General features: G+C 43.9%; 1 protein-coding gene across 1 annotated transcript in view; it reads right to left on the reverse strand.

The window, feature by feature from the left end:
• Nucleotides 1–957: 957 nt before the first annotated feature.
• Nucleotides 958–25,754, reverse strand: part of ITPRID1 (ITPR interacting domain containing 1) — a 62,595-nt gene continuing 37,798 nt past the window's right edge. The window contains exons 7-11 of the mRNA XM_019483447.2: nt 22,894–24,369; nt 7,340–7,467; nt 6,841–6,952; nt 5,535–5,888; nt 958–4,826 (exon numbers count right to left, since the gene is read on the reverse strand). Coding sequence (XP_019338992.2) covers nt 4,770–4,826; nt 5,535–5,888; nt 6,841–6,952; nt 7,340–7,467; nt 22,894–24,369 — 2,127 coding nt within the window. The 3' untranslated portion in view covers nt 958–4,769. The remainder of the gene's footprint in view (nt 4,827–5,534; nt 5,889–6,840; nt 6,953–7,339; nt 7,468–22,893; nt 24,370–25,754) is intronic.

Consider the following 25,754-nt stretch of genomic DNA (forward strand, 5'->3'; position numbering starts at 1 on the left):
CTACAGTCAAGGACTATTCAAAAATATGTGCCTCTTCTCTTGTGAACACTGCAAATTCCAGTAGTGAACAACCAGTTTTGTAAACATCTGTACATACATGCTTACATTTTGATTAAATATTAGTATTTGAATCTTGGGCTGATATTTTTTGCAATATCCCCTGTAATCATGGACAACTTATGCCTCTTGAGGCTGAGGGGGCACGGCAACCTCCCACAGGTGGTGGCAGTGTTGGTGGTGGGAGCATGGCGGAAGCGAGTGGGGACCACCCACAGGTGGCTGCACCAACGTTGGCAGCGAGGGTGGGGGGTGGCAAGCAGCGACCACCCACAGATGCCGGTGGCAGAGTCGGCAGTGGGGGGCATGTGCCCCCCCACCCCAATGCATCGCCTATGCCTGTAAGGATATGTGTGGGTCATTGTGCTACCACGTAATAGGAGAGATGTAGAGGGGTTGGCTAAGAAACTTCAAGGGATAGGAGACTCATTCAGTATTGAATACAGCATGCATGCTATGCCAGTTTTTCACTACAGAATGAGACACAAGTAGCATCCAAGGGTCCTTGGAGCAGTTTTAGATCAGTCACTCTCTTATCAAGTGACAAAAGCAAGCACATAAAGTGACCAAAAGCAAAACCCACTACCACAAGCCCCACCCTCTAGCTCCTGAAGTCAATGTCAAAACTATCATTGATTTATATAGGAGAAGGATCAACCCCACTTTGCTTCTTTTGGAGACACTGACAATCACTGTAGATATGCATTAACATGCCAAAGCTGCACTGTTGTTTAATCATGAATTGATCTCTAGGGTGCATTGAATAGACACTGAGTCTAGCTGCTAGAGGGAGCATTTGGCAGGGTACCATAGCTGTTTTCCTTGTCGGGCTAGATTTTATATTCTGTCAGAATCAATATGAAGCATTAAAATAGGCTATCCACTGCATCTTATTTTAGTTTCCAGAGCAATAGATTTATTTGCCATCAAAAAGAAAACAATAAAGGCAAAAGACAGTAAAAAAAAAATTATGGGCTTATTATTTTATTCCTGAATTGGAAAGTCAGTAGTTTCCATTTTCCCATCCTTGTTTCCCACCCTTGTTTTCATCCTTGTTCTCTCTTTTATCATGTCTCCTTTTCTTTCTCCTCTCCCATCACCTACTTCTCTTTTGGTTCATTTCTTCTTCCCCTTGGTGAAAATATAATTTTACTTCAATGCTGTCCTGTATTTTTTTTTCATTCCTCAAGCTACTGCTGGAACATATGCACTATAAGTAGCTCTTCTGAGATGGAAAATTTGGACAAGTATATTTGTGTAGCTATATACCCACAGGCCACAACCTGCAAAATTCTCCACCCTAGTAACAAGTTTCAAGTCTTCCTTCACAAGATACATGATCTGTATTATGCACAGTACTGGGGGGAAGTAGGAGGTGGAAGGGAGAAAAGGGGGGGTGTAGATTATGACAGTCTTGTTCTTCTGCACCACAGTTCTATCCATCAAGATACTGAAGAGTTGGTGTAAGGCAGGAATTGGGGAATGGACTTGTAGCTCAAATAATGCCCCTTGGTCCATGACACTTTTCTACGAGTTCTGCTGAGAGCGGGGTTCAGCGGGCACGTCTACACATTCATTAATACATTGTAGTTTTTGCACATTAAGTTTAGTACTTGGATAACCAAGTACCAAATCAATGTGAGGTAATTTGCACTACTGCGCAGTAGTGCCAGTGCATCGGTTTTTAGTGATGCTTACTATGCAGTAGCCTAATCCTACTGCACAGTAGAGTATTAGCAGAATTTTTGCCCGGCATGCTACTGTGCAGTATTATTAGGCTACTGAGTAGTTAGCATCTCATGTAGACACAGCCAGTATTTCCTTTTTAGGTTTTAAATCTGCAAGCTGTGTCATGTTAACACTTTTTGCAAGCCCTGTAATCACCCACCCATAGTATGGGCCTAAGTTCTTATGTATTGCAACCTAGTCATCCTATTTGTAGATTTCTATCAATTAAAGTGGAATTGTGATCCAGGTACTCAAGATACTTACATCAGCAGATTCCTTCACTAAGTTGGTGAAACAATGTTAAAATTCCCAACATATTTGCTTATGACTATACCAGAGAGAATATTTTCTAGTGACTACATGGTTACTAGTAACCCTGTGAATAGTTTTGGTGAAAGCCAAAGTTCAGGTATAGTTTTAGATTTAACAGCAGTTAAATCTAAAACTGTGCGCCCTTGAACCAGTCACTTAACTGCTCTATGCCATGCTCTATGCCTCATTTCTCCCTTCTGCAACAAGAGGTATTATAAGGCTTAATTCATTAATACTTATTAAAGAGATATGATGTGCTGCAGAACAAGGCATTATTAGTGAACACAAGAAAGAACTATTTCCTATTGCCTCTTGCCTAGTATGCTTTAATTTCTAAAAGAATACAGCTTTCATTATCCATTTACTGATCCAAAGGCTGTTTAGTTTTGTACAGCTTCAGTAATGACATTTATTTCTGTATGAAATTTTAGGCATCACATGATGAAAAAAGAGCTTTGCCAAGGATTATTCTTCTAACATTACATGCAGAACCAGGTTCAGCACTATCAAATGCACACAGCCTCCATTTAAAGACAAGGTTTAAGTCAGTAGACATGAAATTTGCCCCCTAATTTAGAAGTTAAGTGGTGGAACTTTGAATTTGGAACAGGATGCTCTTTGCAGTGACTAATTTGATGTAGCTATTTTAACATCCTTCAGGTTGTAACTGATATCATCAGGAAGTTTGTATTTCCAGTCCTCCATTTATTAAAGGGATGGGAGCCTCACATTTGCATTGCTTGTTCCCTCAATAAAATCTGCTTTGTTTTATCCCATTACAGAGTCATATGTCTGTATCTGCCTCATGTTTTCACCAATCATTTATGTTGAAGCAACAGGATTTGTTTCTTTGCTTGTTTTTTTAAATTGAGGTAAGTTAGCCTGCATGGAGCTCCACACTACTTTGAATATCAGGCTGGTTTGTTTAAAGCTACATCAGGAATCTCTATACTATGTTGTGGACCATAGCATAGACATATGCTAAGATCAAAGAAAGCATACATAATCCCCGCCCTTAGCATTTGTAGTAAAGTAACTGGAAGGGGGACTAGAGGGGTAGCAGCCCCAGGTGTGACTTGGGGTCGGAGTGTGGAAAAATAATAGCTGCCACTGCTGTTGACTGGCCATGCCGCTGCTTCCGGCAGCTGGCAGCCACTGCTGCCCAGGGCATAGAGCTGCATAACATGCCTCTGAACATTTGCCAGTTTCTTTAGTGCCCTCCACGTCTAGCTGTCCAAACCAGAGGTTCCACAGTCTATTCTTTAAATGTTCATAGATTCATAGATGTTAGGGTCGGAAGGGACCTCAATAGATCATCGAGTCCGACCCCCTGCATAGGCAGGAAAGAGTGCTGGGTCTAGATGACCCCAGCTAGATGCCTATCTAACCTCCTCTTGAAGACCCCCAGGGTAGGGGAGAGCACCACCTCCCTTGGGAGCCTGTTCCAGACCTTGGCCACTCGAACTGTGAAGAAGTTCCACCTAATGTCCAGTCTAAATCTGCTCTCTGCTAGCTTATGGTCATTATTTTACATTTATTTGTAGTTCTTCTGTCTAGAGGTAGGCACTGTGTATGCCACAGCAAGATGGAGTAGGATTCTGGTGTAATGTCTCTGGTACCTTCAGCCTTCCAAGACAGCAGACAGGAAATGTTGTAGTGTTTTCAGTAATTTTTTTAAACCTATGGTTTTCATGGATTAAATATTAAAACAAAAAATATGATCAGTACAAGACCCCCATTTTATATATTTTTATATTCAGTCTGTTGCATGTTGTCATGTTTCCATTAAGTTTTATAGACAATAGATGTATGTGCTGCAACAAAGCTCTCAGTGGGTGTGTCTACGTGTGCACTTATGCTGGCTTAAATTTACTGCTCAGTAAACAGGAATAGGCTGGCATTTACACTGACTGACTTTAGTCCCAAGTCAATCCACACACACAGTATTACTGTACAGTAAAGCACCTACATCTGTGTTACTGTGCAGTAACTAATCGGACATAAATTTGATACCTGAGTCATGCAGGTATCAAATTTATGCTCAAATTGGCATGAGTTACCATATTTACTGCACAGCATGGATGTGCACATGTAGACACGTGCCCGTACTGTGTACTGCATAGTACTTTTGGTTACTGCACAGTAAATGCACATGTATAGACATGCCCAGTGTGATGATGGAGCTTTTAGTGGTTGGGTTGGGGAAGTGTACTAGGCAGTTTGCATTTGTGAATTAATATAAACTGGATGTTTCTGCTAAAATGACCAGCAGTTATAGAATTAATATCTTTCAGTACTATTTTATCAGGCTGTCTTCAGATCTACGAAGGCAAGATAGCATCAGTTCACCTTTCCAAGACTTTCTTCACAGCTATGAAGATACAAACTTTCTCTGCCCCCCCTTTTTTTTTAATTGTGGGCTTACAATCTATGGGTATAGCGCTATACCATCTGGTAGGCAAAAGGCATGTACCAAATTCTGTGACCACAAAATAGCAGACTACATGGTGCCCTCATCTTGATTATACCTTAAAATTATTTACTTTTCCAGGCAGTCTTCTTATTACAAAAGCTACATATCTAATGTCCTAATCATCCCTCTTCTGTAACACCTCAGATATATTTGTTGTCTTCTTCATGAAAACAAAAGTCTGTGTGTCATGCATTTTCCATCAGTCTTTTCCTTCGGTTGAGTCATTACTGAACGAATTTCGGAATGAGTTCTTCAGCTGGCAAAAAGAAAAAAAACCACATCATTAAGTAGCATGTTAAATGAACCACCCACATTTAACTTTAAATATTGGGAAGGAGCACCAGGCATAACATTAAATGCTTTACTTCTTTGGTTTCAATACCACCCATATAAATCAGGAGCAATTGGTATAAGAGTAGAATGAAATACATTGACTCCAACAGGGCTTATATGAAGTTTGTACAGAACTTGGCCCTAGCTATTCATTTAAGAGGAGGAATCAGCCTTTAAGATATGGAAACTTTTCTAACTAATCCCTTTTGCCAAGTTTTTTGTAGTCTGGGCAAGGTTTTTTTTTTTTGTTCATTCATTTTTCATGGTGAAACTGCAAGGGAAAAGAAGTCAAAAAAGGTGATCACTTTCACCATTTCACAAAACCAATAGAAATCCAATTTCCCAAACCTTCCTGTCCATGTAAAATAGTTCAAATAGTTTTGGATGCTACGGCTATTTGGTAATTTCACAGTAAGCCATATCAAAACCTCTTTCTCAGCCAATTGCCTTCTTAGTGCTAGATTGGATAAGCCCTACAAATGTCACCTAAATAATGTCTTTAACAAAAGAGAGAACTGGTCTTGCCTGCAGCCTCCAGGTGTTATTGCAGTCAAGAAAATAAAACAATAATTAGTTTTAACATGTCCTGCCATTAGAATACTCAGGTAACTAGAACAAAATGAATTCTCACAATCTGCAGGAAAGTCTTGAAGTCCATTTTTGACTGAGGAGGACCTTTTGTTTCCTTCTTGCTGATGGAGAGCTCCTGTGGATCTGACTCTACTGATTTTGGCTGGGTCACTGTCATGGTAGGCAACCACATCTTGGAGGTTGTTGGCATTGAGGCTGAAGAACTGGATGGGAATGTTTCAATCCTGCTGGAATCCTGTGGAACTACCAATTCTGAGTGCCCAGCACAAGGATGCATAATGTTAGCAGCATCTGAAACAACTTGGTTATTCTGGGCATTTATTTCTTCCCTCCCGTTGGAGAGTCCAAGCTCTGAAAGCAGTTGGGATTGTTCTTCTAGTAACTGGTCCAGCTGCTGCAGAGAAAAATATAGGGAAAAGCATACTGTAACAATAAAAATAATAAAAGGAAGGAAGCATGGATGCACTTGAGAGTATATGAATTATACCCAGATTCTTTCTGAGATTTTTCCATGAAAAGAAATATAAACAATTTAGTAACATAAATTGCATTCCCATTGTATGATGACTGACATAGCTACCTTCATAAAATCCAAGTAGAACCCCATGGATGCCATCTTTGGATTACAAGGAATGTATCTTAAAAATTGTGGCCTGGATTCATCACCATGTGCCATGCATTTAGCATGACTCACCAAATGCAAAGTGAACAGATTTAGTTTGGGAGTTGGTAGTGAAGAACTCTGGTTGTGAAGGAGACAGCACTTGGAGTTGATGCATTACAGCAGAAAACGCCGCTGCTCTATGTAATGCCAAATGCCAGACTGAGCAGAATCAGAATTATACAGTACATTTCCTGAGAGGCATCTCCTTACCCTGAATCTCCTGGAAATCTGGCATGGGGGACTACCAACTCCATTTATATTGTTTGTTTTGGGGCTTTCCTACCACACAAGGAATTTAACTGGTAGATGGGAATATTTATTCCACTACAGCTTACAGATATGTGCTGGAAAACCTATATAGTTCAACTACCATACAATTCAAGGGGCTTTATCAGAGTATTATTCCAAAATATACTCATCATAAAAGACATGCTGATCTGTTTTCCCATGTAGACAGGGTCTTAGAGAGGCAACATACTCAGAGGGAAGGTATGACAATATAAAGTGCAAGTAACTGTAATGTAATACTAACAATCCACAACTTAATTGTAAGAGGCCTACTTAAGACATTTTTTCAGATTTAATACTTGTGACAGTTAAGAGCAGGACAGACTTTAAATGAGATCATTAAGTCAGATTTGCTTCTCCCAGGGTCACAAGAATATCTGCTTGTACAACATACCATGAGAATCCCTTCCTTAACCTGACGAGCTCGATCATTCAGCTGGCATTCCAGTTCGGCCACTTCCCGGCGCACAGCTTGACGTAAGACCTGCAGTCGTCTTTTTTCCTCCCTATAGTAGACAGAAGAAGAGGAACAATCCACACTCAGGTGAATGGTGGCCCCTGGCACGGTTTCAATTTCTTAGATGTGCTGTGTTTTATACACAGTACCAAAGAGTTTCACAAAATAATTCATTGGCATAACAGTCTCAACACCACGCAGTTCAGTTATTCACTACATTGTGTGGTGGAGACAAGAGCACTGTGAATATTAAAAATTAATATTCATGCTAAAACTGTAAACATTTTATCCTTTCCCTGCACTGATTCATAGCAAATAACTATCTTTCATCATTAATCATTTGATTTTGTAAGAACACAGTCTGGGGGACTAATTCTTACTGAAAACAAACAGCTTCAGAGTTCCTAGACTCTATAAGTGCAATGATGCATATTACCTTCCTTCGTCTGACATAGCACTTGAGAAGAGAGCCTGCTGCTCAATGAGCTGCTGTTCAATGTCATCTAGCTTCTCCCGGAAATGCTGGCATGAGCTTTTCATGGTTTCTATTTCATGGACTGTGCACTACAAAGGAGAACAAAAAAGAGACACTAGTTCTTTCTCTTTAATACATATTAGAAGTGCTAAACTGACAGCTCAGGGGGTAATGGTTCTCCCATCAGCAAAACAAGGCCACCATGAGCAGCTGCCTTATAAGCTTGTCAGCAGACTTTCACTGGCCCACATCCTCAGAAACCAAGCATGATGATTCATGAAGGGTATAAATAACTCACATACTAACTGACTTGTTTTCTAATGTTACCCAGAAAGGAATCTAGACCCCAGTAAGGTCAATGGGAGTTTTGCCACTAGCTTTAGGATGGCTAGGAGTTCATCCAAGGTCTTGATACAGGGGATAAAATTCATATCTCAGTCACACTGATGTAAAGCATTATAACAGGCTACAATGGAACTTTTTTTCTGGATTGATACCACCATGAATGAAAGGCAAGCTGTTGGCCCATGGAAGTCAGAAACCTTTTGCATGCATTTTTATACAAAACCTAGGGAAAAAAAACCAACTTATTGCAATGTGACCTGCCTTGGTACAACAGACACTTGCAGATGTGAAGGCCCAGCCAACCCCTACCAGTAAGGTCAAAAAGCGGGGCAAAAAGGAAGCTTACTGTAGATGACATCCTGATGAGCTGTAGAATAATATGAATGGATACAGCAATGCAAGGAGCAGGAGCAGGAGCAGAGGGAGGGTGGGCAGAGAGAGAGAGAAAAAGGCTGGCACAACAGAACCATAAGCAGGAACTTAAGTTCTGGCAGGAAGAGACAGTGGAGAGTGGGGGTGACTGAGAACATCAGCACTTAAGTCTCAATGGTATTGGACAAGTGTGAGTTCCTGCAGAATCCCAAATCTATCCAGATATTACTGTAAATGCTGGTACTGATCTTGGGGCAAAGGCAGGCCCCCTTGCACTGTTTGCAGTACTGCCACAAATGGACCTGCGTCTCTCTATCCTGCTTCTGATCCTCACTAAGTACCAGGGCCTCTTGAAAATCTCCAGCCTGCCTGCCTGTCCTGTGCATTGCAATATATTCTGGGCCCTAGCCCTGACAGTTGTCCCTAGAAGCAATGTGTTTCTGACACCTCTTAGGCATTAGGCCTGTGCAAAGCAATGAGTATTAGGGCTGTATGAGGCTTCGGACAAAGCTTTGGATCTGGAGAAGCTTCGGATGCTTTGGCATCCGAAGCAGCACATCTGGGTCGAAGCGCTGGCCTCGTTAGGCTTCTTGAAGTGCTTTGGAGCTACCTCAGAGATCCGGTCATAGGGTATAATGGGGAAACAATAAAATATCTATAACTTTGTTGTTTCTTGTCCAATCTGGATGAAATGTTCAGGGGTGGTAGACTCTGCAGAGAGAATGGAGCCTGCCAAGTTTGAAGAAGATTGGTGCAGGGGTTTGATTGGGGCATGGGAGAAACTACTGCAGGCCTGGCTGCTAAGCTACTATGTTACCAGTTACCAATCGATCATGATTCACTCAGGGACCAGCTCAATGCACAGGACCTAGCTAATGTAGCCAGTGAATTACCATAAATTAGCACCTACAAAACTAGGCTAAGGAGAGGAAAGAATCATTACAGACAATCAACTGCCCAACGACAGACACAGTCAGTCCCATGAGCACCCATGTCACGAGTTTTGCCTGTCAGCAGCTAGGGGTGCAGGGCCCCAGAACCCCGCTGCACCGATCTCCTCCACAGCTGGCAGGCATCGTGGCCTCAGCAGGGGCCACCATCCCTGCAGCTGTCACCCCGCTGCGCCTTAACACACACAGTGTCACCCATGGCACGAGTTTTGTTTGTCCACAGCTTGAGGTACAGTTCCCCTCAGACCCCTGCACTGATCTTGAAACTTGGCAGGCTTTGTGGCCTCAGCATAGGCTACCACCCCGGCAGTTTTCACCACCCTATGTTGTAATGCCTAGACGTGACATGAGTTTTGCTTTCAATAATTTGGGGTACAGTTCCCCCCAAGGCCCTACACCCATCTTCTTGAAATTTGGCAGGCTTCATGCTCTCTGCAGAGTCTACTGTCTTTGACATCCAAATTGGACAAAAACCAACAAAGTTATAGCTATTTCATTGATTCCCCATTATACCCTACAGCCGAAACTCTGAGGCAGCTCCAAAGCTTCGGAACTGCTTCAGCCAGATCGAGGCGGAAACCTGGTCCGGAGCTCTGGATCAGATCACGGCCATCTGAAGCAGCCAGCCCTGAAGCCGGATCAGATCACTACCAACTCACACAGGCCTAGTGAGTATTCACTTCGGATTCAGCCAATTCAGGGGACAGTGACTCAAATCACTGTCCTGATTCGATTTGGATGAATCTGATTGGAGATTTGGCTACTGCCGAATCTCTGAATCTCCAAATCAGCCAGGCCAGGCCCATCCCCCACCCCTCTCCCAACCCAGCAATGGCTGCCCCACCTGCCCTAGCTCCCAGCACTTGTTTAAAAAAAAAAGCCCCGACTCAGCAGGTGCTGCTGCCCCACGCTACATGGGGGCCTCTGCATGCCTGAAAGTGCATGCCTAAGGACATGTGTGCCTGAAAGTTTGTTCAATACCTTTCCCAAGTGTACAGTTGGTTTAATAAAAGACATCACCAAATAAACCTTACTTCTTTCACCAACACAGCCACAATATTCCAACCATACTAATGACACCTGCACTGTCTTCCTGTATTTGAGGTTTTCTTTGCAGTATACCTTCACTTATTTTGTTTGTTTTCCTTTGCCCTTTGTTTTTCTTTGCTATATTTGATTCCTATGGCTTGCATATTGTGGGTTATTTAAAAAAAATATTTACTGTTCTGTCCACTGGTCTGACCCAGTTTTAATACAAGGGGAAGTTATGGCTTTGAATAATTTTAAAGTACAATATTGGGGGAATCATAACCACACAATCCACCAGCACCTCATTAGTTCAAAATTCCTAATGCAGAAAGACACAACTAAAAGCTTTACCCCAACCATAGTCCATAAACTTCTAAAGGGAAAAAGTACTTTGTGCACATTGACAGCCATTTCAAAGAAGAGGGTCACAGAATAATTGTAAAGGGAAATTCTGATGTTTTGCAGTGTGCAGCTTGTTACACTAAACTGTCCAGACCAGAGTGTGCTGCTATTCATATGAGTTTAGAGACAGCACTATATTGCTTTCAGCCTTTCAAATGCACACTCTGTCACCATTCTGCAACTACCAAGAGTCAAAATTAATGTTCTGTGTAGCCCCCATGTTGTCTGGGTATGGCCTCATAAGCCATAGCAACCTAGGATAGGCTGGGTGCTCCAAATACACGGATGACAACATCACTAGGACAAAATAAGATCCAAGCTTGTGCAAGTATATCTATGCCCAATCTTCTTAGAACCAAGTGACATGCACTTTACCATTGCTTCCAAGAAAGACAAATTTTTCTCTGAAAGCTAGCTGTCTTGTGCCTGATGCAATCAACCCACAGGCAAATAACTTTCAGACTTACATTGCAAACCTCTACCACTACCACCCCAACAGTTGACTTACTTACATCAAACTGGTTAGCCACAAACCTGTAACTGTAACCATCTTCCAGACAGCAATAACAACCTGCTTCTGTACCAATGTGGTCTTCAATACTTTTCTTTAGCACCAGAAAGATGGGGATAAGCAAATCCTACAGGAAATTTCAAGAGGAAGTTTTGAAACCAGTCCTAGCCATCCCCTATCTGAAAAAATGATGTGATTGCACCTCTCTGTGCTAGTTCTCTTATTCTACAAATTGCTACAATCAGTTAAGCAGGAAGCACATAGCTGTCCGCTCACTCCAAGATTTCATTGTCAGTTGGGCCAAGATACATCCTTCTATTTGGAATGCGATTCCCCTGTGCCTGCATAAGATATGCATGTCTCAGGAGCAGCTTTTTCATCCTGGAACTAGTTCTTCCTCCATAGATAGCAACACGATTAGGGCACTTTACCAGAACATAGGAGGCCTTGATTCTAAGCCACTATGAACTTCATGGGGGTGGAATCCATACCTTTTCTTCCTCAGCAGAAAGCCCTAAGTCCCAAGCTATGAGAGCATACCACCTTCACTCCTATCCCCAACTCTCCTGACCATTAATTGCCCAGCCACCTGGCAGCCGGGAATGAAAGCATCATGGAGCCAGAAGGACAGTTTTCTAAGCAACAGGGAGCTTAGCTGTAGCTCAGGGAAGGGAATCTGCCCTGGGTTCTGGCCACTGCTCCAAAGTCTACATATTCATTTTAACCAAAGGCTAATGCCAAATAATTGTGCATAAATCTGGAGTCATGCTGTTGTAAGTCAGGACGATATTTAAGATTGTGTTTTAGTAACAGTGGCAAGTTCTGACTGAATGAAATTGCCTTAATTCCCTTCAAGTTGGGCCAGCAACAAAATCAAGTCAGCCAAATCCATTAGATTTGTTTCCAAATCTATTGTCTGTTTGCTCCCCTCCACCCCTGACCTCTTAAAGGGCACGTTATAGGATACCCTGAAATCCACCTTAAATCCTCTAAGAGATCTTAGCATGGGCTCCCTGAGACTTGAGCTACTCTTGAAGAGCAGTCCACAATGACTCCAGTTTCACTCCACTACAAACATGTTCATATGAGCAGTGTTCTGGGTGGGTACAAGGGCTTCCACCATGAAGGATGCACATTTGGCAGGCTGTAGTAACCTTTTCCCTTAAGGCTGTTTAGTCTCCGCATACAGCCAGCTGCCTAAAAGGGCTCCTCAAGGCAGGCAGGCAGAAGACAGACAAGAAGGAAGGAGCACAGTGTGGACAGGGGAAGGGCTGGTCACATGGCTTGGATTTATAGGGCATCCTGCAGACCACTGCTATTTGTTGGTACAGACTACCCTGTATTCAGGTTTTTCTGAGAAGTGGGGACTGAATTTCACAGGCCTGCCTTCAGACAAGTGCTGAATTTAGCACATCTCTGCTCAGGAGCATAGGGCTAGAAGGGACCACCCAGGACATAGAGTCCAGTCCCCTGCAATTTCAGGCAGCTATATAATAAATATTTATTCAAAATACTCCATAATAGCATCTGCTTTGGCTCATACCACATTCCACACCCACAGAGACCTCCCCCTAAATGTCTGTAATCTAAACAACAGAAGACCACCAACACATAAATTCACTTCAGGAGTCCCAGATATTGCATGCCTACTAATTCAACATAAAACCCGTCCAATGCTCAACTTCCCCCTAATGCCAGGAAGCCATTCAGAGCTCCTTTCTTCTAGCTTCATCCTCTGCTACCAGACCTTTCCTCACCATCAGCAAAGTCAACAAGTCCAATACCACCACATACCTCCCTCCATGCAGGTACCACATGCAGTGGCTAAGTTTGCCACGGCTGCACACACCTGGATTACAGTGTGAATGCTTGTATATGGGGGAGGTATCTGTACACAACCTCCCCCATATACAAGCATTCACACTGTAATCCAGGGGTGTCCAACCGTGGCAAACTCAGCCACTGCATGTGGCACCTGCATGGAGACAGGGCTGAGATGTCTGGGGCTGGAGGGATGTGTTGCAACTTACCAGGACAATGCTGCCCTGGCTAGGAGGCCAACGTGATAGGGCCTATCGCACCCGCTGTGCACTTAGCTGCTTTACTGTGAACTCATCCTAGCTGGAGGGGCTGGGCAAGAAGAGCCTTAGGCTGCAGCGCCAGTGAGCTTGTGCAGGAGCCCCACTATCCATTTGGAGGATGCAGGGGAAGGGAAGTGCTCATGCCACACCGCTGGAGGGAAGGTGGGAGAGAAAAGAGGGGAGTAAGAGCTCAATGCTGTGAGTCCGTAGTGTCACAACCCAAAGTTGTGAGTTTTTGTTTGTGTGTGCTTTGGCGCTGCTAAATTATGTTCCCGCTAAATTGCAGCTTCCTTGCATTGTGGAGTTCTCTGCTGCAGAAGAGAACCCCGGTGCAACGGAGAATTTCCCACCAATTTGTAGCTTTCTTTGCATGGTGCATTTCTTTTGCATCTCAGAAATGCACAGTGCAAAGGAGTTCCCGCCATTTGTATGAAGATTCGTGCCACGTCATTGGCCGATTCTAATACATGCACACGTGGCAGCTAGCGATTGGCTTGCTAGCCGTATAAAGAGCTTGGGTGGTTTCTGCCCAATTTGGAGAACTCCGAGGAGACCCCCGCAAGGGAAAACTCCACGAACACCAGGAGGAGGAGACTTCGCACTGTGTGAAGATCTCTAAGCGTTGCAGATCCTCACGGACGCAATGCGTTTCTTAAGAAGGCAACAGAGGTCTAAACAGCCTCTGGCCTCTCCCCGTCGCCGAGCGCAATCCTAGACGTATCCCTTTCCTATATACTCAATATCCGAACCCACGGAGCTTTAATAACTCCGGGGCCTGAGAGCCGAACCAAACCCACAGAGCTTCGACAACTCCGTGGGAAAGAAATTGCTGAACCCGCGGAGCTTTAACAACTCCAGGGCCAAAGAACCGAATTTGTCATAGTCCTCCAATGAGGATTTAAGTGGAGCTGCACCTAGAAACTGTCCAGCCTACACCGCGACCATCTTGGGTGTAAGTAAATAATCTTTAAATCAACCATTATGCCTCTGTGACTAATTCTAGCCCATGCGTGCCTTGCCACCGTACGGTCTCCTCCGGCCTCGCATGCCCGGGCTGCTGGCCACAGCCCGCGTGCGCAAAGACGGGCCCGGCTCGCCCCCAGCCCACACATGGCGATGAGGATGGGATCAGGAGGAGACACGCTAGAGCTAGAATTGGTTAAGAACTGCCCTTGGCGCGATAACCAATGCCAAGTGAAAAGCTTTGAGGAACTGGAGGCACATATCGCTTACCACCAGGCGGGCGGAACGGGTGAAAGATTTGTCAGCAGACACCTGTCGCTGAAGGGAGAAGAGGGAGTCTCTGAAGACGGAGCCCCGAGAGAGAGGGAAGTGTATTTGCTCCCTGAGGCGTTCGGGTGTATAATGAGAGACAAGTGGGTCCTGTTCAGGCCCCTCGATACTGTGTCCCTCGCCGGACCCAACCCGGCGGGCGAAATGAACCCGACTTTCACCCGGGATTGTGCCTGACGCCTACGATATGCTCAGGAGAGTGAAGGACCGGAGTCGATCGGCCGGTTCCCTCCCCTCATGACAGCTAGATTAAGGGGTCGCAAGCTACCATCCGAGCTCCGCGAAGACCTGGAAGCAGAGGAACGAGCCGCAGATGAGAGGGTGGCCCCGTGGTACAACAAGGGGGGAGAATGTAGTGCAACTTTTTGTACTGTGATGAATCTAATGCACAAGAATTTAAGTTTGAAAGCCCAGCTGCAGATGGCCATCCAAGCGGTCAAAGAAGCGGCTGAGAAAAAGAAGCCTGAAACGCCGGTCCAAGATGGTGCCGAGCAAGAGGGAGACCGCGTGGAAGAACCGGAAAAGAAGGGTGGAGCTTCGGAGGAACCCGCGAGAGTTCGGTCAGCGACTCCGACCATCGATGCAGCGTCGTCGCAGGCAACCCCGCCTAGCGATGCAGCGACGCCCCTACCGACCACGCCTTCCTGCCGACGAAAGAGAGAGTCAAGTGGAGGAGTGCGTCCGCCCCTCCTGCCTGAAGCAGTAACAGCAGCAGTAACTCCCGCAGCAGCAGTTCAGTCTATAACAACATCGACGCCCAAAAAAGCGGCTTGCCCTACAGCCACGGTCAACCAAGCAACTGATGCACAAGATGCCACCACCAGTCGCATTCGTGCTTGGACAGAGTTGCAACAGCTATACAAAGAATCTGAGATGGAATCTGATGAAGCTATAATTTCATGGCTAGATCTTATGGCCATGGAATTTAAACGTGATTAGTGAGTAATCTTCTTTGTCAGTTGTCACGACTGCGTATCCTGATGGAGCCAAGATTGTCTCTTGATCGGGACTGTCGACACCCGACCGGACCTCAAGGCACCAGACGTCGTGAATCCGATCTTCCACCACTGCCACCGAGAACCCTAGAGGGGCGATACATGTTTGGATTTCTCCTACAGCGTTCCGGACTTAACAAGAGGCAGCTACGGATTTTAGGAGACGCAGGCCAATGGCAATTGGTTTATGAGTTAGGTTTTCATTATTTAGAAGAGCCAGATGATGGATCCTCAACGATTTCATCCAATTGAGCCATAAAAATTGTTTAAGTTTGTTGAATAAGAGCATTAATCTATTTTTTGAGAGTTTTCTGTTTACAGATCCGAGATTCAGAGTGCGTGGCGAAGAGGAGCCCTGAGAGGGATGACATCACCGAAAGAAGTGAGAGCCTGACGTACGACTTCGCCATGACTCCCACTGAAGCCCTGATCGTGCAATTTTGTTATGAATCGGATTATGTATTTGTGTTAATTATTGTTTCTTGATTATTATGTAACTTAATTCCAGGGCAGCGAATTTTATGTTTGTTTATTTGTTTGTTTGCTTATCTGTTCATTTGACGACTCACGACAAGGTTCTAGAGTAAAGAGTATAGCATAATTTAGCTATGCTCTCAGCAAGGGGGGATGTCACAACCCAAAGTTGTGAGTTTTTGTTTGTGTGCGCTTCGGCAACGCTAAATTATGTTCCCGCTAAATTGCAGCTTCCTTGCATGGTGGAGTTCTCTGCTGCAGAAGAGAACCCCGGTGCAACGGAGAATTTCCCACCAATTTGTAGCTTTCTTTGCATGGTGCATTTCTTTTGCATCTCAGAAATTCACAGTGCAAAGGAGTTCCCGCCATTTGTATGAAGATTCGTGCCATGTCATTGGCCGATTCTAATACATGCACACGTGGCGGCTAGCGATTGGCTTGCTAGCCGTATAAAGAGCTTGGGTGGTTTCTGCCCAATTTGGAGAACTCCGAGGAGACCCCCGCAAGGGAAAACTCCACGAACACCAGGAGGAGGAGACTTCGCGCTGTGTGAAGATCTCTAAGCGCTGCGGATCCTCACGGACCTAACGCTTTTCTTAAGAAGGCAACAGAGGTCTAAACAGCCTCTGGCCTCTCCCCGTCGCCGAGCGCAATCCTAGACGTATCCCTTTCCTATATACTCAATATCCGAACCCACGGAGCTTTAATAACTCCGGGGCCTGAGAGCCGAACCAAACCCACGGAGCTTTGACAACTCCATGGGAAAGAAATTGCCAAACCCGCGGAGCCTTAACAACTCCGGGGCCAAAGAACCGAATTTGTCGTAGTCCTCCAATGAGGATTTAAGCGGAGCTGCACCTAGAAACTGTCCAGCCTACACTGCGACCATCTTGGGTGTAAGTAAATAATCTTTAAATCAACCATTACGCCTCTGTGACTAATTCTAGCCCATGTGTGCCTTGCCGCCGTACGGTCTCCTCCGGCCCCGCGTGCGCAAAGACGGGCCTGGCTCGCCCCTGGCCTGCACAAGTAGGAGCTGGGTACAAGACACAGAAGAAGCAGCACTTGGGTCTTTGCTTCCACCCTCCAGCACCCCCACACACACTTCAGGGTGCAGGGGAGTTTTGCCTTGTACACAAAATTACAGCCTGGCAGACCCAGACCTGGATGCCCTCAGCAGGATTGGAATCCATGTAGTCCAGAGTGAGACTTTTTCTATCACTTTGCCAAGTCCTCCATGGCAGGTGCCCCCCAAAAATAGAGCAGGGTGCCCCTCATGCAGCCCCATGCTGCCACCCCACACTGAGCCCTCCCACATGCCCCCAGTTACAACCAGACCCAAGGTTCCAAGTGTCACAGAACACTCTCCAGCAGGGCGCTTACTCGGGACTGCTGCACCCTCGTCTGGTCTCTGAGAGAGACCCTGAAGCCAGCCCAGGCTTGGCTGTTGGAGGAAAGGGTGAATCCAGGTTCCTTCCCAATCTGAAATCCCAGCCTTTTCATCTCTCACCTTCCGTAGTTCTCCATGACTTTCAATCAAGAAGCTAGCATCCATTTCCACTCCTGAAAGAGGGACTTTACCTTGCACAGCAGACAGCTTCTTTAGTAAAGGTATTTACTGAGGTGAAGACCCCCCAGACAGAGGTTCTATGTCCCCGCCAATGGGGTTAAGTAGTCCCTCCATCCCCAATTCACCCTGCAGAGCCCTGAGCACCCCACAAAGATACTCAGTGGTTTCCTTTCTAGTCTTTGCAGCTCCCCAAAACTTCTCCACATCTCCCAGTCCCCAGACTCTTCTAGCCAAGAGCTGACAAGAGCTTCCCTTTGTCATATTTATGTCCCCACCCACCAGGGTGGTGGGCATCTATCTCACCTTTGCTAATATGTCAACAAAGCTATTGAAAAGTATGCTAAAAGCCCATCTTCTCTCCAGCTGCATGTAGCCAGACCTGGGACTTAACCCTTCAGTCTCTGCACACAGGCTAGGGAGGAAAACAGAGTCACACAAGCCTTCTGGCAATGTGAAGTGGTGAGGCAGCTGGATGCTTCTGCAACAGGAAGTGGGGGGCAAGGGGTACATCCAATTGCAGCCAAATTGAAGGCTTTGGATCCTCACTTGTTGTATAATACTGGAGTGATTACAGGGCCAGAGCTCTTGGTAGTGACACCTCCTCTCTGAGCAGTTTCCTGCTGCTGCTCAGCTCCAAGTGGCCAGAGACAACAGCCCCCTTGCCTCTGTTTGGACGCTCCAGAGTCCTTCCATTCAGGGAGAGGTGCTCAAGAAGAGGTGGGGTTTAACATGTGGCATGCTTGCCAAAATGGTTGGCCACCACTGCTGTAATCATATCTCCTTTCAGCTACCTCATGGAGAATGCCAAACACTTCAAGTCTTGTATTGCAAGCTTGAATCACTACTTCAAAAACACCCCTCTTCTATAGTACTATCCCTTCCATAATCAGATTGTATCTGAAGCAATTTGGGCTCCTTGCCCAGGCTACCTTGTTCAGAAAGCCTTTCCAGAACTTTACTCCTCTGATGCTTTGAAACCTTCTTTTCATTTCCAGTCTAAATTTATCCAGGACCAATTTGTACCCATTTGATTTTGTGCCAGTATTATTTAACTGAAATAGTTCTTTCCTTCCCTGGTACTCAGCCTCTGAATGTATTCCTAAAAAATAATCATATCCCCTCTCAACCTTCTTTTGCTCAGCTAAACAAATCAACCTGCTTTAATTTGTTTTCACAGAACAGATTCTACATTCCCCAATTATCCTAGTAGCCCTTCTTGGCATCTACTCCAGTTTAAATGAATCATTTTTGACATAGGCAACCAAAACTGTAGATAACAATTACCAGTCTTGTGTAATACTCATACTCCTTTCTCTCCCTCACCCCCCCCCCCCCATTTTAGAATTACTTTAGTTTTCTTCTTAGCTGTATCATGCTGGCAGCTCATCCAATACGCCCATGTCCCTTTTCTCCTCTGTCACCTCCAACCTATTTGCTTCCAGATTATAGTTGAAGTTTTTGGTATTAGTTTTTAAGTGAACACTTTTGCACTTTATACTGTTACATTGCATGTGCTTTATGTTATTCCAATCCACAAGATCATCCAATTCTTCCTATTTGATCATTTATTTCTCTTCAGTATTGGTGAGACCTCTCAACTTTGTGTCATCCACAAATTTCAAAAAGTACATGTCTGCCTCTTACACTGTCTGGCATAAAAAATACTAAAAACAATGTATCCTAAGACTTTCCCTTAAGAATATCAATTGCAAATCCTCTTGGTGTTATCCTGATAACAGAAGAACTCCCTTTCAGTAAAACTTAATGTAGGCCATGTCCAGACGAGTGTGGCCATGCAGTATGTGGTACCGCAAGCCCATCTGCAGTATCACACACTGCACTTTAAGGCATTAGCCACACTGCCACCTTGCAGTGCGGTGGCGGGGCTGACCCTGGGAGATCCCAGGGTCAAAAAAACCTGCACAGAAAAAAAGCAGCCCCAGCCTCCCCTACCCTACCCTACCTGGGGTAACTTAGCACATGCCAGAGAGTGCATGGCATGGGAATTCCCCGGGGACAAGCAGCAGTGGCATGAGGTGTGTCCCTGCTACTTGTCCCCAGGGAACCAAACGTCCACCCCCATCTGGACACAGCCATAGTGTCCCACTTAGCCCACTACTTCTCCACCTTGAAGTTATAGTATTAATCCCCACGTTCTTCTCCTAAGATAATGATTTCCCATGAGGCACAGTATCAAATTCTTTGCTTAAATCTAAATAGATTAGGTCCACTGCACTGCTGTTTTCTAAGTCAGTTATCCTCTCAGAGAACTATATTAGATCAGTCTGACATGATCTTCCTTGAATAAATCAATATTGCATTTTATCCTGTTTTCCTCCATGACTATTTGACTATTCTTTCCTTCAAAATCTGTTCTCAGATAATATTAGGTCAAACACATGGGACTATCATCGCCCAGGTCTTTCCCCGCACTTTTTTTTTAAATACAGGAACTATTTTTGCTATTCTCTAGTCATAGGGTACCACCCCAAATTGAAAAAATGATCCCGGAGCTGCTGTCACGGGCCATTCCTTGCAGTATCCAGGGATGGAGATTATCTAGGCCCCCTTGATTATTACAGTAAGCAATCTAATTTTCTTCTAGCTCATATGTAGTAACTTCTATTATCCTATCCTATCCTATCCTAATTCCTATTAGGTACCATACCATTACCCTCACATACAGCCTTGTCCTTATTGTAGACCGAGGCAAGCTATTCTTTTGGTACTTGAGCTATAAATAGAATGATCTTTAACTTCCACCCCTTCTTCAGTTTCAGTGACTGCACTTCTTGCATCCTACTTTGGTTTTTATATGGCTAAAGAACTATTTGCTAGTTGCTTTAATTTTCTTTGCTAGGTCCAGCTCAACCAGGCATTTAGGACCAGATCCAACTTAGTCATACATGTGCCTATACTTTGTCACTGGGACACCTAACGCTGAGACCCCCTTGTCCCAGGAGGGATACTTTGACTGGCTTTAGGCACCAAGGTTCTTTATACAGCAAAACTGAAGTAAACAGATGCTTAACAAAGCAAGTCCAGAAAGCCTAGAGTTATCTAGAGGTAACCACTAGGGCATGCTAAGCACTTACATTTGTCTGAACTCCCACTTCTCAGGAGCTTATTCAGGCACCTCTATTGACTTGAGATCTAGAACGCCTAGTCGCCCTCCAGACGATAGGCACCTTACATGGTGAAACTGGCCACCTTTTCCACATTAACTTAGTGACTAGAGCACTCATCCAGAAAGTGGGATATTTGGCCTCTAGACCCTCCTCCTCCTGCTGAGATTCAAACTCATATCTCCCCCTCCTCAAGAGAATGCCCTTACCACTAAACTAGAGAATGTCCTGTTAATGCTAGGCCATTGGACACCCAAGAATATCAGTCACAAAGCCAGAAGGAGAACGAAAAAGATAGAGCCTGACTCTGTAGCATAGTGGTTACGCCTCAGTCTGGGGGAGAGGGCTTGGGGTGCAGACCTGGGCTCTGCTTCTAAAGCTACAGCTATTGCCGTGTTTTTTAACCAAAGCGAGTCTCCTTTAAAGTTCATAAACAGTCATTAGGCCACCATGAAAAAGAGTTCAGTTCCTGAGGTTTACCTTCCACTTAATCCAGCTAAGATTGGGGCAGTTAACTATGTTGAGTGCTAAAACTCTGTCCCCTTTGTCCTGCAGTAAATTTCTTATACAATCACAGGTTTTTCACTGTTATGTCTCTATGTTTAAAGAGATCTTGGATAACAGGGTAATGTATAGTCAGTTTCCTCAATTTCTCCAGCCTCAGAATTATTGAAAAAGTATTATGGCTAACCATTAACTAGCACAAGAACAATAAAACAAAAGTCAAACAATGTCAATGGACTCCTATTAATCCACAGCATATAGAAATGCTGCCATCTTGTGACAATTTCAAGGAATCTTGGTACATTCATTGCATTCAAACAAATAGCTGAAATAAAATGTCCCACGGTATTTCCATTTCCTATGACACAGCAGCACAAAACTCATCGGTTTCCCTCTAAAAGGGTTCATGTTATCACTTTCTTCGCTTTTCATTTGTTTGTGCTGAAAACGCAGGTTGAGTTTGAGTTCAAACTCAAATGAACCTCCAAGGGAAAACAACTACACTCATTTGAAAGCATCAAGTCTTCCTGGGTTTGTGCTGAAATGTTATGAGTTAGTCAGGACACAAAAATATTCGCCAGCCCAGCTTGCCTTGAAAGCTTTGTGAACAATTTCTCAACAATTTCAAGCTTAGAAGCTTCACTTAGAAGCTTAGAATGAAGCAAAAAACCAGGTGACTTTTTCCTAGCTGTCAATTTTTGTTACAAACATTGCACATAGTTCTGATAGGAAGCAAATGTTTAGGTTTGCTAAAATGTTCTTTATTCTGCCTAGATCAGATATTTTGAGATGCTGAGTAGTCACAATTCATCATTTTGAGTGTTTGGTCTTCCTGAAAATTAAGGCCTTATGATTTCATATAAATTTTACTGAATGAAATCAAAATCAGTGAACAATTTAATGTACAGACTGGGCTGTATGCGCTGTCAACTTTATTTACTAAGTATATAGCAACATTCACAAACACTAAAATGGGGGAATTCTGTATCTTCAAACAAACAGAACAGAGACATGCCATACAATACGTAAGTGTCATAAGTTTACTGACTCCATAAATTATCCCTTTGGTTTCAAAACTTCACATCACCAGTTTAGTGTGACTTGTTTTGCTATAAACCTTTCTTTCTTTTTACATTTGTAGGCACTCCTACTGTCAATAGATTTTTTACTATAACCAGAACAATGAAGCAAAACTATGGGGCCAACCTAAGTCTAAATTAATGCCTTTTCACCCGTTCAGGCACAGATTCACTGGCTTAAATTCAGAACAATGGATAAAAGATGCAGTTGACATATTGATAAACAGGAAGGAGTTAAAATGTATCTAATTTAATTTAAAGAGTCAAAGGCCTGATGTACACCACTAAAACAGTTTGGACTTTGGCTATGATTTTTTTAATTGGTAACTGTTTTCATACTAGGCATTTTACTAGCTTTAACTACATTGGTACAGTTAAAAAAATACAATTTGTATGCCTTAAGAGAACCTAAACTGTTATAATTTACACCCTGAGGACAGTGGAAGTGCAAATATAACAGCTTAGACTCAGCTCTCAATTCAACCTATAACACCTATTTCCCAAATTTACCATGACCAGTTTTTAATTTCAAAGTCAGACAGGTGCTATTAAAATATTAACAATATTAACAGTAGCAGATTAATATGATTTAATTGGAGTCAGAGTGCGTTTGCGTTATATCTCCAATGTGTCCAGGATGAGCTTTCCCTTTTTCCCCATTTGTTTTCCACCTTACAATCTGAAGCGTTCCCAGCAACAACTGACAATCGAAGTGAAAAACAACTCGTGTTTAGCCTAGAAATGCACCAGATTCTATATTTTACTTTATTGAGGACTATACTTACTGGGGAAATATTCTTCACTGATGTCTCCTGCAGAAGCCTTAGTGTTCTCAGAAGCTGTAATTCTGTGTTGGCCTGGTTGGGACAAGAGGCTGCAGGATGTTTGGAGGAACCAGTTAAGGGATTGGCCCAGAAAAAGCAGCAGTGATGGCAGCAGAAACAATGACAGCAGTGAGAAAATGGAGAAGGCCGGGCAGCCAAAGCTCCATAACAAGATGATTTGCAATTCCCATAAAGTCCAGTGTCCAGGGAGACCGATTTTATGAGACGGCCACACCTATGGAATGGAGGATCAGGCCATTGATTTTTTTTTTTCACTTCGGTTGAGTCAGTTTGAATCAAAGCATCTCTATGCTCCTTGAGATTTTCCTTCAAAGTGCCCAGCTCTGAAATAATTACATGCTCACCCTCAGAGTATTGTGACCTGTCGGATGTGCATTCTAAAGCCTGAGCTTTAGCAAAGCCTTCACTCAAAGGAACATTTTGCATAGTAGACACCAGCTGTGATGACATCTGAACCGTAACAGATTTAAAAGGATTAGTATTAATTTTTAAGTTTTGACTGGGGTCATCCTTTTCTGGCTCACTGGCTGCTAAAATCTCATCCAAACAGCATGTCTCTGAGCTTTCATAGGAACTAAATTCAGGTCTTTCTTCTAGGCCATGAGCAGTACAGTCATGTACTGGAAAATAACAGTCTGAAATGACCTCATTTTCATTTTTCAGTGATGAGACTTGCCATTCAGTTTCTTGTGCCCCTGTTTCAAAAGAGCAGCAGAGTTTTGAATCCAGATCCATCTGATTTAACTCCTGATCACCTGTGGCCTTGATGACTGGAATGAGAGTATCAGCTTTACTGAAAATTTCCATATCCCATTGCTTTTCCTTTATACGTTCTGTAGTATCTTTCTGGACATTTTCATTATATACTTCCCGAGCATCCTCTTCAATCAGAGGTCTCTCACTTACTTCTTCTTTGGTACAGATTCTGCTGCCACTGAAGTCATTGGAGGTTGTACCATTATATTCAGTGGGAGATGGATCTGGACTTTTGTGAAGTGCATTAATGTATAAATGATGGTCACATTCTGGGAAGACAATATCCTCCACCTCCTGATCATCACCCTGAAAACATAAAGTAAGTTGTTGTTCACAATTTTCATCTTTCCCCAGCCACTCTCCTTCAACTTCCATTTCCTTCTTATCCACATCATACACCATTTCTTCAACAAAATCTTCTGACTGATCATTCCAGGTCTGGTGTAGACCATCTCTTGCAGTTTGCGAGAGATCGGTTTCTTCTCTCTGGTCATTGCATTCTCCCTCTACCTTTAAACTGTTCTTGCACTCTGCCTTAGGAACAGTATCCTCTGGTTTCTGCTGAGTATCCTGATATGATATAGAGAGATCAGTACTTTGTGGTGTTTGTTGGTCATGGGTATCATATCTAAGGTTCAGATGTCCTAGCATCGGTAGATTCTGAAAAAAAAAAATCAGATCACATTCAACGAGTACATTTTTAATAGCATAGGCTAGTTTCATGTGATGGATAATGACAATTTGTTTATCTTGAAGAATTCTTAAATATAAAAGGAACTCTTTTGTCTGGTGTTTGGGAACAGTCTGTGGTTGGTGCCTCTGTGGATGTACAAGCAACCAAGACTGCAATGAACAGTACATTTCCAAGTTAATACTCTCATGAAGACAAGATAATTTGCATTTTTCACAAGGACTAACAGGCAGAACTAAAGACAAGCATCTTGCTTGTAAGGACAAAGCAAAAGGCAAAATGTCAGCCCTTATACTTCACACCTTCTCAGGTCTGTATCTGATAGGTCTTATCTACAACCAACTGATATCAATTGACAGTCTTTTTGACCTCAGTGGATTTTGGGTCAGGATGTAATATCACATCAATTTACACTGTTTCCACCTACACAATGCCAGTGCTGCCCAGGAGCGGAACATCTACCTGAATGGTCAGAGGCTGAGGTATGAAGCATAACCCATCTACCTGGGCATGATGCTAAACCGGACATTGAGCTACCATGAACTCGCGAAAAAGACAGCAATGAAAGTTAAGACACACAACAACCACCTTAACAAGCTGGCTGGGTCATTGTGGAGCAGAAGAGCCTTATTCCTAAGGATGTTAGTTCTTCTCATCTTGTATTCTATTGCAGAGTACTGTTCACCAGTCATCACACACCAAACTCACTTATGTGCAGCTACATTCAACGATGTGTGCCACCTCAGGAACTCTTCGACTGACCCCTCTAGCACGGCTCCCGGTCTTGAGCAACATTGTTCCCCCTCATATCTGATGGGAAGTTGCAACTAGCAAGCTACTGGAGAAGATCTATGGCAATCCAAGCCTGCCGCTGTAGGACAATCTCTTAAATCCACCTGATACATGTCTACCATCACAATACCCACTGTGGCCCAAACTACCTCACCAGGACCACACTGTGGAGATCTCCTGGTGTGAGGGATGAAGGTCAATGTTACCAGCAAATAAGCTCCTTATCACAGATCCTACAGTCTGCCCACCTGGCTTCAACCTGCCATGCCATCAGCGGGCCTTGTTGAATAGGTTCTGGACAGGGCAAGGTCTGTGTGCAGCCAACCTCCACCATTGGGATCTTCACAACAACCCAGACTGTAGCTGTGGCAAAACACATACCATGTTGCATACTGTCAATGACGGCACACTGACTAAGCTCAGTGAAGGACTACAGGAACTGCATATGGCCACTGAGGACACCATGACATGGCTCAGTGATTACAATCAAGCTGACTGACTATCACATAAAACATCCAAATTTTAAAATTCCTATGATGAGCTTTTGGGATCATTTCTTAAG

The sequence above is a fragment of the Alligator mississippiensis genome, chromosome 5 (assembly GCF_030867095.1).
Source record: "Alligator mississippiensis isolate rAllMis1 chromosome 5, rAllMis1, whole genome shotgun sequence".
In the NCBI taxonomy this organism is placed as follows: Eukaryota; Metazoa; Chordata; order Crocodylia; family Alligatoridae; genus Alligator; species Alligator mississippiensis.